This window comes from Dendropsophus ebraccatus, chromosome 5 (genome assembly GCF_027789765.1).
Source record: "Dendropsophus ebraccatus isolate aDenEbr1 chromosome 5, aDenEbr1.pat, whole genome shotgun sequence".
Taxonomy (NCBI): domain Eukaryota; kingdom Metazoa; phylum Chordata; class Amphibia; order Anura; family Hylidae; genus Dendropsophus; species Dendropsophus ebraccatus.
The window spans coordinates 1977833-1995220 of record NC_091458.1 but is presented as its reverse complement, the minus strand read 5'-3'; the positions used below and the strand labels follow the sequence as shown (position 1 = coordinate 1995220).

Here is a 17388-nt window from a genome sequence, read left to right as displayed (position 1 = left end):
CTATCTATCTATCTATCTATCTATCTCCTATCTATCTATCTCCTATCTATCTCCTATCTCCTATCTATCTATCTATCTATCTATCTATCTATCTATCTATCTATCTATCTATCTCCTATCTATCTCCTATCTATCTCCTATCTATCTATCTCCTATCTATCTCCTATCTATCTATCTATCTATCTATCTATCTATCTATCTATCTATCTATCTATCTATCTATCTCCTATCTATCTCCTATCTATCTATCTCCTATCTATCTATCTATCTATCTATCTATCTATCTATCTATCTATCTCCTATCTATCTATCTATCTATCTATCTATCTATCTCCTATCTATCTATCTATCTATCTATCTATCTATCTATCTATCTATATCTATCTATCTATCTCCTATCTATCTATCTCCTATCTATCTATCTATCTATCTATCTATCTATCTATCTATCTCCTATCTATCTATCTATCTATCTATCTATCTATATCTATCTATCTCCTCTATCGATCGATTGAGGAGATAGATAATAGATAGATACAGTTAGAGCGATAGAGAGATAGAGATAGAGAGATAGAGGGATACAGATACAGATAGATACAGATAGAGAGATACAGATACAGATAGATAGGTCTGTCTGTCTGTCTCCTCTATCTATATTCAAAAAGTAGCAGCATTCCAAATGGATTGTGAATAAATCTACATCTTTTTTCATTCATGTCGAAAACAGCAACGTTTATGACCACAACCGTGGTCTTTTCTCAAGCCAAATAACATTGTTGTGGTCAGAAACGTTGCTCTTCTTCTCATGGGTTGCTGAACAGGTTGGAGGATGTCTCGTGTGCTGTGTGTGCAGGGACGCACAGACAGCACATAGGGGACTGGCCATGATGCTCTTACATGCCGTGCAGGTGGCGGGGGGCGCTGGGACGTGCAGGTGGCGGGGGGCGCTGGGACGTGCGGGGGGCGCTGGGATGTGCGGGGGGCGGGGGGCGCTGGGATGTGCAGGTGGCGGGGGACGCTGGGACGTGCGGGGGGGGCGCTGGGACGTGCAGGTGGCGCTGGGACGTGGAGGTGGCGGGGGGCGATGGGACGTGGAGGTGGCGGGGGGCGCTTGGACGTGCAGGTGGCGGGGGGCGCTGGGATGTGCGGGGGGCGCTGGGACGTGGAGGTGGCGGGGGGCGATGGGACGTGGAGGTGGCGGGGGGCGCTTGGACGTGCAGGTGGCGGGGGGCGCTGGGACGTGCGGGGGGCGCTGGGATGTGCGGGGGGCGCTGGGACGTGGAGGTGGCGGGGGGCGCTGGGACGTGCAGGTGGCGGGGGGCGCTGGGACGTGCGGGGGCGCTGGGACGTGCAGGTGGCGGGGGGCGCTGGGACGTGCGGGGGGCGCTGGGATGTGCAGGTGGCGGGGGGCGCTTGGACGTGGAGGTGGCGGGGGGCGCTGGGATGTGCAGGTGGCGGGGGGCGCTGGGACGTGCGGGGGGTGCTGGGAGAGGCATGTGTGAGCCGCGGGAACTGCAAGTATATATAAGTACCACTGGTGCTTTACACACTGTGTGACCACGTCCCAGAAAACCAAGCCGCTAACTTGGTACCAAATCCAGCAAAAAATAAAGCAATGGAACTTAAGCCAACTTGAAGTTGCAAAAAAGGTTGTTTATCTTTATATTGAATATGCTTGAAACAATACAAATAATAAAGTCTTTCACATGAATATAAATAGAAAACGTCACCACAGTGTGTTGGACAGACGCCAGATGATCTTCGCACCACGCTTCGGTGCTCGGCAAGTCTCTGTCCTTCGAGGCTCTCACCCTCTGGGGAACGATGACATAGGCATGTCATCTCTGGGGCGGGCTGAGACAACCGGGCCGCTCTGACACGCCGGGCAGGGGCGCTCAGACACACAGAGTCTCATATGTGCTGTCTGTGCGTTCCTGCACACACAGCACAAGAGACATCCTCCAACCTGTGCAGTTCAGGGCTCAGACGGGGAGATGAAAGTGAAAATACTGCAGATACCGTCCTGGCAAAGTTGAGGTCGGTTAACCGACGCCAGAGACTGTATCGGTATTTTCACGGTATACCGCCCAGCCCTACATCCAACCCCCCCTCCCAGCACAGCCGCTCGTATCCTACACCCAGCCAACCCCCCTCCCAGCACAGCCGCTCGTATCCTTCACCCAGCCAACCCCCCTCCCAGCACAGCCGCTCGTATCCTACACCCAGCCAACCCCCCTCCCAGCCCGAGTCTCCTGCACCCAGCACGGGCGCTACTTGTAGCCCACACCAGTCCAACAGCTTCCCATCCCCAGCTCGTCCATGTTCTTCACCTCATCCTACTCTTCCTACGCCAGGTCTTCTCTAATGAGGGACAGTTCAAGCTGCGATTTGGTGTACGGGGAAGATCCCCGGGGCAACTACAGCGCCCAACAGGCGTGGCCGTGGACATGAACGGGGACATTATTGTGGCGGATTATGACAATCGCTGGGTCAGCATCTTTTCTCCTGAGGGAAAGTTCAAGGTGAGATTTGAACCCAGAGTCTTGGCAGTGCCGGCTGTGCGTGTGTGGGGTTCTCGGCAGTGCCGGCTGGGCGTGTGTGGGGTCTCGGCAGTGCCGGCTGGGCGTGTGTGGGGTCTCGGCAGTGCCGGCTGGGCGTGTGTGGGGTCTCGGCAGTGCCGGCTGGGCGTGTGTGGGGTCTCGGCAGTGCCGGCTGGGCGTGTGTGGGGTCTCGGCAGTGCCGGCCGGGCGTGTGTGGGGTCTCGGCAGTGCCGGCTGGGCGTGTGTGGGGTCTCGGCAGTGTCGGCCGGGCGTGTGTGGGGTCTCGGCAGTGCCGACCGGGTGTGTGTGGGGTCTCGGCAGTGCCGGCTTAGCGTGTGTGGGGTCTCGGCAGTGCCGGCTGTGTGTGTGTGTCCTGGTTGTCTCTCACTGTTACCCTTTGTCTCTAGAACAAGGTGGGTGTGGGGCGCCTGATGGGTCCTAAGGGTGTGGCCGTGGATCGGAACGGGCACCTGATAGTTGTGGATAACAAGTCGTGCTGCATCTTCATCTTCCAGTCCAATGGGAAGTTAGTGGGGAGGTTCGGAGGCCGCAACCCGGGGGACAAGCAGCAGACGGGGAGTCTGGATGGTGAGTGGACGGGACTCGGGTGGTGGGCAGGGCCTGGTACAGGATGTGACGTGGCATTCACTGTCCGCTCTCTTCCCAGGTCCCCATTTTGTTGCTGTCAATAACAAGAATGAGATTATAGTGACTGATTTCCACAACCACTCAGTAAAGGTGAGCCCCCACTCTGAACCCCAATATAACCCGAGGAGTCACAGCTCAGAACACCCCCCCTGTGTACCCCAATATACTGTGTGTAGTCACAGCTCAGATCAACCAACCCCCCTCCGTGTATCCCCATATACCTTGTGTAGTCACAGCTCAGAACACCCCCCGTGTACCCCCATATACCGTGTGTAGTCCCAGCTCAGAACACCCCCCGTGTACCCCCATATACCGTGTGTAGTCCCAGCTCAGAACACCCCTGTGTACCCCCATATACCGTGTGTAGTCCCAGCTCAGATCAACCCCCCTCGGTGTACCCCCATATACCGTGTGTAGTCACAGCTCAGAACACCCCTGTGTACCCCCATATACCGTGTGTAGTCACAGTCCAGAGCACCCCCCGTGTACCCCCATATACTGTGTGTAGTCCCAGCTCAGAACACCCCTGTGTACCCCCATATACCGTGTGTAGTCACAGCTCAGAACACCCCCCGTGTACCCCCATATACCGTGTGTAGTCACAGCTCAGAACACCCCTGTGTACCCCCATATACCGTGTGTAGTCACAGCTCAGAACAACCAACCCCGTGTACCCCCATATACCTTGTGTAGTCACAGTTCAGAGCACCCCCCGTGTACCCCCATATACTGTGTGTAGTCCCAGCTCTGAACACCCCTGTGTACCCCCATATACCGTGTGTAGTCACAGCTCAGAACAACCAACCCCCCCCGTGTACCCCCATATACCGTGTGTAGTCACAGCTCAGAACACCCCCCCGTGTACCCCCATATACCGTGTGTAGTCACAGCTCAGAACAACCAACCCCCCCGTGTACCCCCATATACCGTGTGTAGTCACAGCTCAGAACACCCCCTGTGTACCCCCATATACCGTGTGTAGTCACAGCTCAGAACAACCTGACGAATCCCCCTTTTTTTGCTCCCAGCTGACTCCTCCCCCTTTTCGCGCTCCCATCTGACTCCTCACCCTTTTCGCGCTCCCAGCTGACTCCTCCCCCTTTTCGCACCCCCAGCTGACTCCTCCCCTTTTCGCGCTCCCCTCTGACTCCTCCCCCTTTTCGCGCTCCCAGCTCACTCCTCCCCCTTTCCGTGCTCCCAGCTGACTCCTCCCCTTTCTCGGCAGGTGTACAGCGCAGAGGGGGAGTTCCTCTTTAAGTTTGGTTCTCATGGAGAGGGAAACGGTCAGTTTAATGCTCCAACAGGCGTTGCTGTGGATTCTAATGGAAATATCATTGTGGCCGACTGGGGAAACAGCCGGATTCAGGTGCGGAGCGGACATTGGGGGGAGGGGCATCTCTCCATCACATATACATATATATAAGTTGTGGTATAGCGCCCCCCTGTTCTGGCCCCACATAAGGTGAATGAAGGTGTAACTGGCTGATAGTGACTGTGAGACTTTCCTACCTCTGTATCCAGAATGTGAAGCAGACCGGACCAGCTCATATGTGGTATATAGAGGCTGGGGGTCACTGTCCTCTTATATATGGTATATAGAGGCTGGGGGTCACTGTCCTCTTATATACGGTATATAGAGGCTGGGGGTCACTGTCCTCTTATATAAGGTATATAGAGGCTGGGGGGTTACTGTCCTCTTATATATGGTATATAGAGGCTGGGGGGTCACTGTCCTCTTATATAAGGTATATAGAGGCTGGGGGGTTACTGTCCTCTTATATATGGTATATAGAGGCTGGGGGATCACTGTCCTCTTATATATGGTATATAGAGGCTGGGGGGTCACTGTCCTCTTATATATGGTATATAGAGGCTGGGGGGTTACTGTCCTCTTATATAAGGTATATAGAGGCTGGGGGATCACTGTCCTCTTATATATGGTATATAGAGGCTGGGGGGGGTCACTGTCCTCTTATATATGGTATATAGAGGCTGGGGGGTTACTGTTCTCTTATATATGGTATATAGAGGCTGGGGGATCACTGTCCTCTTATATATGGTATATAGAGGCTGGGAGATCACTGTCCTCTTATATATGGTATATAGAGGCTGGGGGATCACTGTCCTCTTATATATGGTATATAGAGGCTGGGGGGGTCACTGTCCTCTTATATATGGTATATAGAGGCTGGGGGGTTACTGTTCTCTTATATATGCTATATAGAGGCTGGGGGGTCACTGTCCTCTTATATACGGTATATAGAAGCTGGGGATCACTGTTATATATGGTATATAGAGGCTGGGGGGGTCACTGTTCTCTTATATATGGTATATAGAGGCTGGGGGGTTACTGTCCTCTTATATATGGTATATAGAGGCTGGGGATCACTGTTATATATGGTATATAGAGGCTGGGGGGGGTCACTGTCCTCTTATATATGGTATATAGAGGCTGGGGATCACTGTTATATATGGTATATAGAGGCTGGGGGGGTCACTGTTCTCTTATATATGGTATATAGAGGCTGGGGGGTCACTGTTCTCTTATATATGGTATATAGAGGCTGGGGGGTCACTGTCCTCTTATATATGGTATATAGAAGCTGGGGATCACTGTTATATATGGTATATAGAGGCTGGGGGGTCACTGTCCTCTTATATATGGTATATAGAGGCGGGGGGTCACTGTCCTCTTATATATGGTATATAGAGGCTGGGGGGTCACTGTCCTCTTATATATGGTATATAGAGGCTGGGGGGTCACTGTCCTCTTATATATGGTATATAGAGGCTGGGGGGTTACTGTCCTCTTATATATGGTATACTAGAAAATGTACCCGGCGCTGCCCGGGTATAAAGTGTCAGTGTGTTAATTAGATTTGTTCTAAGGTGCCCAGGAGGCCAAGCTAAAGGTATTGTTTCATCTGAGTTAATCAGTGGAATTAGTGTATACCTGTAGTGCATAGTTGGAGGGGTTCTGTATACCCACAATGTATAGTTTTTAGGGGTCTCGCATATCTGTAGTGCATAGTTGGGGGGGCTGTATACCTATAGTGTATAGTTGAGGGAGGTCCTGTATACCTGCAGTGTACAGTTGGTGAAGGTCCTGTATACCTATACTGTTTAGTTCGGGGGTCCTGTATACCTGTAGTATATAGTTGGTGCTGTATACCTGTAATGTATAGTTGGTGGAGGACTTGTATACCTGTAGTTTATAGTTTGAGGGTCCTGGATACCTGTAGTGTATAATTGGTGGAGGTCTTGTATACCTGTAGTATATAGTTCGGGGGTCCTGTATACCTGTAGTAAATAGTTTGAGGGTCCTGTATAACTATAGTATAGAGTTGGTGGAGGTCCTGTATACCTGTAGTGTATAGTTTGGGGTCCGATATACCTGTAGTATATAGCTGGTGGAGTTCCTGTATACCTATAGTATATTTGGGGTCCTGTATACTTGTAGTGTAGAGTTGGTGAAAGTGCTGTATACCTGTATTATAGAATTGGTGTAGGTCCTGTATACCTGTAGTGTATGGTTTTGAGGTCCTGTATACCTGTAGTGTATAGATTGGGGTCCTATATACCTGTAGTATATAGTTGGTGGAGTTCCTGTATACCTGTAGTGTATAGTTTTGGGGTCCTGTATACCTGTAGTGTATAGTTTGGGGTCCTGTATACCTGTAGTATATAGTTGGTGGAGGTCCTGTATACCTGAAGTATATAGTTGGTGGAGGTCCTGTATACCTGTAGTATATAGTTTTGGAGTCCTGTATACCTGTAGTGTAAAGTTTGGGGTCCTGTATACCTGTAGTATATAGTTTTGTGGAGGTCCCGTGCACTTGTAGTGTATAGTTTTGGGGTCCTGTATACCTGTAGTGTCCTGTATACCTGCAGGGTTGTATTACCCGTATGGCAGTGTTATTCAGTCACAGAGTGTCGGTATTGGTCATGTCTGGTATGGGGGTGTTATCCAGTCACAGTATGGCGGTATTGGTCAGGTCTGGTGTGGCGGTGTTATCCAGTCACGGTATGGTGGTATTGGTCAGGTCTGGTATAGCAGTGTTATCCAGTCACAGTATGGCAGTATCGGTCAGGTCTGATATGATGGTGTTATCCAGTCACAGTTTGCCGGTATTGGTCAGGTCTGGTATGGCAGTGTTATCCAGTCACAGTATGGTGGTATTGATCAGGACTGGTGTGGCGGTGTTACCCAGTCACAGTTTGCCGGTATTGGTCAGGTCTGGTATGGCAGTGTTATCCAGTCACAGTATGGCGGTATTGGTCAGGTCTGGTATGACAGTGTTATCCAGCACAGTATGGCGGTATTGGTCAGGTCTGGTATGGCAGTGTTATCCAGTCACAGTATGGTGGTATTGGTCAGGTCTGGTATGACAGTGTTATCCAGTCACAGTATGGCGGTATTGGTCATGTCTGGTATGGCAGTGTTATCCAGTCACAGTATGGCGGTATTGGTCAGGTCTGGTATGGCAGTGTTATCCAGTCACAGTATGGGGGTATTGGTCAGGTCTTATATGACAGTGTTATCCTTTCACAGTATGGCGGTATTGGTCAGGTCTGGTATGACAGTGTTATCCAGTCACAGTATGGCGGTATTGGTCAGGTCTGGTATGGCAGTGTTATCCAGTCACAGTATGGCGGTATTGGTCAGGTCTTATATGACAGTGTTATCCAGTCACAGTATGGCGGTATTGGTCAGGTCTGGTATGACAGTGTTATCCAGTCACAGTATGGCGGTATTGGTCAGGTCTGGTGTGGCAGTGTTATCCAGTCACAGTATGGCGGTATTGCTCAGGTCTGGTGTGGCGGTGTTATCCAGTCACAGTATGGCGGTATTGGTCAGGTCTGGTATGACAGTGTTATCCAGCACAGTATGGCAGTATTGGTCAGGTCTGGTGTGGCGGTGTTATCCATTCACAGTATGGTACCTGTTGTGCCCTGTATATACATGTACTGTATGGATGGAGTAGGGGGTCCTGTATATACATGTACTGTATAGATGGAGTAGGGGGTCCTGTATATACATGTACTGTATAGATGGAGTAGGGGGTCCTGTATATACATGTACTGTATAGATGGAGTAGGGGGTCCTGTATATACATGTACTGTATAGATGGAGTAGGGGGTCCTGTATATACATGTACTGTAGAGATGGAGTAGGGGGTCCTGTATATACATGTACTGTATAGATGGAGTAGGGGGTCCTGTATACATGTACTGTATAGATGGAGTAGGGGGCCCTGTATACACATGTACTGTATAGATGGAGTAGGGGGTCCTGTATATACATGTACTGTATAGATGGAGTAGGGGGGTCCTGTATACATGTACTGTATAGACGGAGTAGGGGGTCCTGTATACATGTACTGTATAGATAGAGTAGGGGGTCCTGTATATACATGTACTGTATAGATGGAGTAGGGGGTCCTGTATATACATGTACTGTATAGATGGAGTAGGGGGTCCTGTATACATGTACTGTATAGATGGAGTAGGGGGTCCTGTATACATGTACTGTATAGATGGAGTAGGGGGTCCTGTATATACATGTACTGTATAGATGGAGTAGGGGGCCCTGTATATACATGTACTGTATAGATGGAGTAGGGGGTCCTGTATACATGTACTGTATAGATGGAGTAGGGGGTCCTGTATACCTGTACTGTATAGATGGAGTAGGGGGCCCTGTATATACATGTACTGTATAGATTGAGTAGGGGGCCCTGTATATACATGTACTGTATAGATGGAGTAGGGGGTCCTGTATACATGTACTGTATAGATGGAGTAGGGGGTCCTGTATACCTGTACTGTATAGATGGAGTAGGGGGCCCTGTATATACATGTACTGTATAGATGGAGTAGGGGGTCCTGTATATACATGTACTGTATAGATGGAGTAGGGGGTCCTGTATATACATGTACTGTATAGATGGAGTAGGGGGTCCTGTATACATGTACTGTATAGATGGAGTAGGGGGTCCTGTATACATGTACTGTATAGATGGAGTAGGGGGTCCTGTATACCTGTACTGTATAGATGGAGTAGGGGGTCCTGTATATACATGTACTGTATAGATGGAGTAGGGGGTCCTGTATACATGTACTGTATATATGGAGTAGGGGGTCCTGTATATACATGTACTGTATAGATGGAGTAGGGGGTCCTGTATACATGTACTGTATAGATGGAGTAGGGGGTCCTGTATACCTGTACTGTATAGATGGAGTAGGGGTCTACCAGTTATTACTGTGGATGTTGTGAGGCAGCTTCCCTAGCAACCATTGCTCCCTGTGAAAATGAAAGCAGTAATCCTATTGGTTGCTAAGGCTCCAACTGCCGTGTCTGCTGCAGCTAATTATATCACCTGTGTGTGCAGTGAGGAGATTTTTCCCATTCATCTCTATGGGGCGCCTCTCTTTCCCCTCCCCCTCCCCTCCTGTACATCTGGCGGGGACGGGAACTTCGCAATAACCTTCCCGGGCACCCAATGTATCTGTGGGCCAAATTTGGGTTCAAACGGTTCAGGCGTTTGGAAGTCTATAGAGGACAGACAGACAGAAGGACAGACAGGACAGACAGACAGACGGACAGACAGAAGGACAGACAGACTTTGATTTTTATGATATAGATAGAGGCTGGGGGATCACTGTCCTCTTATATATGGTATATAGAGGCTGGGGGGTTACTGTTCTCTTATATATGGTATATAGAGGCTGGGGGGATCACTGTCCTCTTATATATGGTATATAAAGGCGGGGGGGGGATCACTGTCCTCTTATATATGGTATATAGAGGCTGGGGGATCACTGTTCTCTTATATATGGTATATAGAGGCTGGGGGGGTCACTGACCTATTATATATGGTATATAGAGGCTGGGGGGTTACTGTTCTCTTATATATGGTATATAGAGGCTGGGGGGTCACTGTCCTCTTATATAAAGTATATAGAGGCTGGGGGATCACTGTCCTCTTATATATGGTATATAGAGGCTGGGGGGTTACTGTCCTCTTATATATGGTATATAGAGGCTGGGGGGGTCACTGTCCTCTTATATATGGTATATAGAGGCTGGGGGTCACTGTCCTCTTATATATGGTATATAGAGGCTGGGGGATCACTGTCCTCTTATATATGGTATATAGAGGCTAGGGGTTACTGTCCACTTATATATGATATATAGAGGCTGGGGGTTCACTGTCCGCTTATATATGGTATATAGAGGATGGGGGGTTACTGTCCTCTTATATACGGTATATAGAGGTGGGGGGGTCACTGTCCTCTTATATATGGTATATAGAGGCTGGGGGATCACTGTCTGCTTATATATGGTATATAGAGGCTGGGGGGTTACTGTCCTCTTATATATGGTATATAGAGGTGGGGGGGGGTCACTGTCCTCTTATATATGGTATATACAGGCTGGGGGGTTACTGTCCTCTTATATATGGTATATAGAGGCGGGGGGTCACTGTCCTCTTATATATGGTATATAGAGGCTGGGGGTTACTATTCTCTTATATATGGTATATAGAGGCTGGGGGGTTACTGTCCTCTTATATATGGTATATAGAGGCTGGGGATCACTGTTATATATGGTATATAGAGGCTGGGGGGGTCACTGTTCTCTTATATATGGTATATAGAGACTGGGGGGTTACTGTCCTCTTATATATGGTATATAGAGGCGGGGGGGTCACTGTTCTCTTATATATGGTATATAGAGGCTGGGGGGGTCACTGTCCTCTTATATATGGTATATAGAGGCTGGGGGGTTACTGTCCTCTTATATATGGTATATAGAGGCTGGGGGGTCACTGTCCTCTTATATATGGTATATAGAGGCTGGGGGGTCACTGTCCTCTTATATATGGTATATAGAGGCTGGGGGGTTACTGTACTCTTATATATGGTATATAGAGGCTGGGGGGTCACTGTCCTCTTATATATGGTATATAGAGGCTGGGGGGTTACTGTTCTCTTATATACGGTATATAGAGGCTGGGGGGTTACTGTCCTCTTATATATGGTATATATAGGCTGGGGGGTCACTGTCCTCTTATATATGGTATATAGAGGCTGGGGATCACTGTTATATATGGTATATAGAGGCTGGGGGGTCACTGTTCTCTTATATATGGTATATAGAGGCTGGGGGGTTACTGTCCTCTTATATATGGTATATAGAGGCTGGGGATCACTGTCCTCTTATATATGGTATATAAAGGCGGGGGGGGGATCACTGTCCTCTTATATATGGTATATAGAGGCTGGGGGATCACTGTTCTCTTATATATGGTATATAGAGGCTGGGGGGGTCACTGTCCTCTTATATATGGTATATAGAGGCTGGGGGGTTACTGTTCTCTTATATATGGTATATAGAGGCTGGGGGGTCACTGTCCTCTTATATAAAGTATATAGAGGCTGGGGGATCACTGTCCTCTTATATATGGTATATAGAGGCTGGGGGGTTACTGTCCTCTTATATATGGTATATAGAGGCTGGGGGGCTCACTGTCCTCTTATATATGGTATATAGAGGCTGGGGGTCACTGTCCTCTTATATATGGTATATAGAGGCTGGGGGATCACTGTCCTCTTATATATGGTATATAGAGGCTAGGGGTTACTGTCCACTTATATATGGTATATAGAGGCTGGGGGTTCACTGTCCGCTTATATATGGTATATAGAGGTGGGGGGGGGTCACTGTCCTCTTATATATGGTATATAGAGGATGGGGGGTTACTGTCCTCTTATATACGGTATATAGAGGTGGGGGGGTCACTGTCCTCTTATATATGGTATATAGAGGCTGGGGGATCACTGTCTGCTTATATATGGTATATAGAGGCTGGGGGGTTACTGTCCTCTTATATATGGTATATAGAGGCGGGGGGTCACTGTCCTCTTATATATGGTATATAGAGGCTGGGGGTTACTATTCTCTTATATATGGTATATAGAGGCTGGGGGGTTACTGTCCTCTTATATATGGTATATAGAGGCTGGGGATCACTGTTATATATGGTATATAGAGGCTGGGGGGGTCACTGTTCTCTTATATATGGTATATAGAGACTGGGGGGTTACTGTCCTCTTATATTTGGTATATAGAGGCGGGGGGGTCACTGTTCTCTTATATATGGTATATAGAGGCTGGGGGGGTCACTGTCCTCTTATATATGGTATATAGAGGCTGGGGGGTTACTGTCCTCTTATATATGGTATATAGAGGCTGGGGGGTTACTGTTCTCTTATATATGGTATATAGAGGCTGGGGGGTCACTGTCCTCTTATATATGGTATATAGAGGCTGGGGGGTTACTGTTCTCTTATATACGGTATATAGAGGCTGGGGGGTTACTGTCCTCTTATATATGGTATATAGAGGCTGGGGGTCACTGTCCTCTTATATATGGTATATAGAGGCTGGGGATCACTGTTATATATGGTATATAGAGGCTGGGGGGTCACTGTTCTCTTATATATGGTATATAGAGGCTGGGGGGTTACTGTCCTCTTATATATGGTATATAGAGGCTGGGGCATTACTGTCCTTTTATATATGGTATATAGAGGCGGGGGGGGGGGTCACTGTCCTCTTATATATGGTATATAGAGGCTGGGGGGTTACTGTCCTCTTATATATGGTATATATAGGCGGGGGGGTCACTGTCCTCTTATATATGGTATATAGAGGCTGGGGGGTCACTGTCCTCTTATATATGGTATACAGAGGCTGGGGGTCACTGTCCTCTTATATAAGGTATATAGAGGCTGGGGGGTTACTGTCCTCTTATATATGGTATATATAGGCGGGGTGGTCACTGTCCTCTTATATATGGTATATAGAGGCTGGGGGGTCACTGTCCTCTTATATATGGTATATAGAGGCTGGGGCATTACTGTCCTCTTATATATGGTATATAGAGGCTGGGGGGGATCACTGTCCTCTTATATATGGTATATAGAGGCTGGGGGGGTCACTGTCCTCTTATATACGGTATATATAGGCGGGGGGGGGTCACTGTCCTCTTACATATGGTATATAGAGGCTGGGGGGTTACTGTCCTCTTATATATGGTATATAGAGGCTGGGGGATCACTGTCCTCTTATATATGGTATATAGAGGCGGGGGGGTCACTGTCCTCTTATATACGGTATATAGAGGCTGAGGGGGGTCACTGTCCTCTTATATATGGTATATAGAGGTGGGGGGGGTCACTGTCCTCTTATATATGGTATATAGAGGCGAGGGGGTCACTGTCCTCTTATATATGGTATATAGAGGCTGGAGGTCACTGTCCTCCTATATATGGTATATAGAGGCTGGGGGGTCACTGTCTGCTTATATATGGTATATAGAGGCTGGGGGGTCACTGTCCTCTTATATATGGTATATAGAGGCTGGGGGGTCACTGTCCTCTTATATATGGTATATAGAGGTGGGGGGGTCACTGTCCTCTTATATATGGTATATAGAGGCTGGGGGGTTACTGTCCTCTTTTATTTATGGAATATAGAGGCGGGGGGAGACACTGTCCTCTTTTATATGGTATATAGAGGTGGGGGGGGGTCACTGTCCTCTTATATATGGTATATAGAGGCGGGGGGGTCACTGTCCTCTTATATATGGTATATAGAGGCTGGAGGTCACTGTCCTCCTATATATGGTATATAGAGGCTGGGGGGTCACTGTCTGCTTATATATGGTATATAGAGGCTGGGGGATCACTGTCCTCTTATATATGGTATATAGAGGCTGGGGGGGTCACTGTCCTCCTATATATGGTATATAGAGGCTGGGGGGTCACTGTCTGCTTATATATGGTATATAGAGGCTGGGGGATCACTGTCCTCTTATATATGGTATATAGAGGCTGGGGGATCACTGTCCTCTTATATATGGTATATAGAGGCTGGGGGGTCACTGTTCTCTCATAAATGGTATATAGAGGCTGGGGGGTTACTGTTCTCTTATATATGGTATATAGAGGCTGGGAGATCACTGTCCTCTTATATATGGTATATAGAGGCTGGGGGGTCACTGTCTGCTTATATATGGTATATAGAGGCTGGGGGGTCACTGTTCTCTCATAAATGGTATATAGAGGCTGGGGGGTTACTGTCCTCTTACATATGGTATATAGAGGCTGGGGGGTCACTGTCCTCTTATATATGGTATATAGAGGCGAGGGGGTCACTGTCCTCTTATATATGGTATATAGAGGCTGGAGGTCACTGTCCTCCTATATATGGTATATAGAGGCTGGGGGGTCACTGTCTGCTTATATATGGTATATAGAGGCTGGGGGATCACTGTCCTCTTATATATGGTATATAGAGGCTGGGGGGGTCACTGTCCTCTTATATACGGTATATATAGGCGGGGGGGGGTCACTGTCCTCTTACATATGGTATATAGAGGCTGGGGGGTTACTGTCCTCTTATATATGGTATATAGAGGCTGGGGGATCACTGTCCTCTTATATATGGTATATAGAGGCGGGGGGGTCACTGTCCTCTTATATATGGTATATAGAGGCTGGGGGGTCACTGTCTGCTTATATATGGTATATAGAGGCGGGGGGGTCACTGTACTCTTATATATGGTATATAGAGGCTGGGGGGTCACTGTCCTCTCATAAATGGTATATAGAGGCTGGGGGGTCACTGTCCTCTTATATATGGTATATAGAGGCGAGGGGGTCACTGTCCTCTTATATATGGTATATAGAGGCTGGAGGTCACTGTCCTCCTATATATGGTATATAGAGGCTGGGGGGTCACTGTCTGCTTATATATGGTATATAGAGGCTGGGGGATCACTGTCCTCTTATATATGGTATATAGAGGCTGGGGGGGTCACTGTCCTCTTATATACGGTATATATAGGCGGGGGGGGGTCACTGTCCTCTTATATATGGTATATAGAGGCTGGGGGGTTACTGTCCTCTTATATATGGTATATAGAGGCTGGGGGATCACTGTCCTCTTATATATGGTATATAGAGGCGGGGGGGGTCACTGTCCTCTTATATATGGTATATAGAGGCTGGGGGGTCACTGTCTGCTTATATATGGTATATAGAGGCGGGGGGGTCACTGTACTCTTATATATGGTATATAGAGGCTGGGGGGTCACTCTCCTCTTATATATGGTATATAGAGGTGGGGGGGTCACTGTCCTCTTATATATGGTATATAGAGGCTGGGGGGTTACTGTCCTCTTTTATTTATGGAATATAGAGGCGGGGGGAGACACTGTCCTCTTTTATATGGTATATAGAGGTGGGGGGGGGTCACTGTCCTCTTATATATGGTATATAGAGGCGAGGGGGTCACTGTCCTCTTATATATGGTATATAGAGGCTGGAGGTCACTGTCCTCCTATATATGGTATATAGAGGCTGGGGGGTCACTGTCTGCTTATATATGGTATATAGAGGCTGGGGGGTCACTGTCCTCTTATATATGGTATATAGAGGCTGGGGGGTTACTGTCCTCTTTTATTTATGGAATATAGAGGCGGGGGGAGACACTGTCCTCTTTTATATGGTATATAGAGGTGGGGGGGGTCACTGTCCTCTTATATATGGTATATAGAGGCGAGGGGGTCACTGTCCTCTTATATATGGTATATAGAGGCTGGAGGTCACTGTCCTCCTATATATGGTATATAGAGGCTGGGGGGTCACTGTCTGCTTATATATGGTATATAGAGGCTGGGGGGTCACTGTTCTCTCATAAATGGTATATAGAGGCTGGGGGGTTACTGTTCTCTTATATATGGTATATAGAGGCTGGGAGATCACTGTCCTCTTATATATGGTATATAGAGGCTGGGGGGTCACTGTCTGCTTATATATGGTATATAGAGGCTGGGGGGTCACTGTTCTCTCATAAATGGTATATAGAGGCTGGGGGGTCACTGTCCTCTTATATATGGTATATAGAGGCTGGAGGTCACTGTCCTCCTATATATGGTATATAGAGGCTGGGGGGTCACTGTCTGCTTATATATGGTATATAGAGGCTGGGGGGTCACTGTTCTCTCATAAATGGTATACTAGAAAATGTACCCGGCGCTGCCCGGGTATAAAGTGTCAGTGTGTTAATTAAATTTGTTCTAAGGTGCCCAGGAGGCCAAGCTAAAGGTATTGTTTTATAAGTGGAATTAGTGTATACCTGTAGTGCTTAGTTGGAGGGGTTCTGTATACCTACAGTGTATAGTTTTTAGGGGTCCCGCATATCTGTAGTGCATAGTTGGGTGGGGGGGTTTTATACCTATAGTGTATAGTTGGGGAAGTCCTGTATACCTGTAGTGTGTAGTTGGGGGGGAGCTGTATACCTGTAGTGTATAGTTGAGGGAGGTCCTGTATACCAGTAGTGTATAGTTGGGGGGGCTGTATACCTGTACTGTATAGTTTGGGAAGTCCTGTATACCTGCAGTGTATAGTTGGTGAAGGTCCTGTATACCTGTACTGTATAGTTCGCGGGTCCTGTATACCTGTAGTAAATAGTTGGTGCTGTATACCTGTAATGTATAGTTGGTGGAGGTTTTGTATACCTGTAGTATATAGTTCGGGGGTCCTGTATACCTGTAATGTATAGTTTGAGGGTCCTGTATACCTGTAGTGTATAGTTGGTGGAGGTCTTGTATACCTGTAGTATATAGTTCGGGGGTCCTGTATACCTGTAGTATGTAGTTGGTGGAGGTCCTGTATACTTGTAGTGTAAAGTTTGGTGGTCCTGTATACCTGTAGTATAGAGTTGGTAAAGGTGCTGTTTATTTCATACTTGTATAGTGTATATTACTAAAACACCAATAGCGATAAGTATACCCTTGCAATATCATACAAATAATAAAAGGTGTGAGAGGGGTATGCGTGAGAGGGGTATGCGTGAAACCAAAATGAATTTATATGTGCAAAAATAAAGATAGCCACTAGCGGTTATACAATCACTGCTAGTGCATAACTTTAACCCATAGCTGCACCAGGACGTTACTGAACGTCCTGGTGCTACTATGGGAGTTCAGAGGGGGGTCGCGCGGCGACCCCCCTCTGAACTGCTGCGATCGCGGGTGGCTCATGTAGCCTGGGATCGCGGCTATTAGCGGGCACGGTCCGATCGCCGTGCCCACTAATTAAGTACTTAGAAGCAGCTGTCAAA

General features: G+C 47.7%; 1 protein-coding gene across 1 annotated transcript in view; it reads left to right on the top strand.

The window, feature by feature from the left end:
- Positions 1–17388, top strand: part of TRIM3 (tripartite motif containing 3) — a 102440-nt gene that overhangs the window by 58440 nt on the left and 26612 nt on the right. Inside the window, exons 9-12 of the mRNA XM_069969296.1 lie at positions 2355–2522; positions 2948–3128; positions 3208–3278; positions 4414–4554. Coding sequence (XP_069825397.1) covers positions 2355–2522; positions 2948–3128; positions 3208–3278; positions 4414–4554 — 561 coding nt within the window. The remainder of the gene's footprint in view (positions 1–2354; positions 2523–2947; positions 3129–3207; positions 3279–4413; positions 4555–17388) is intronic.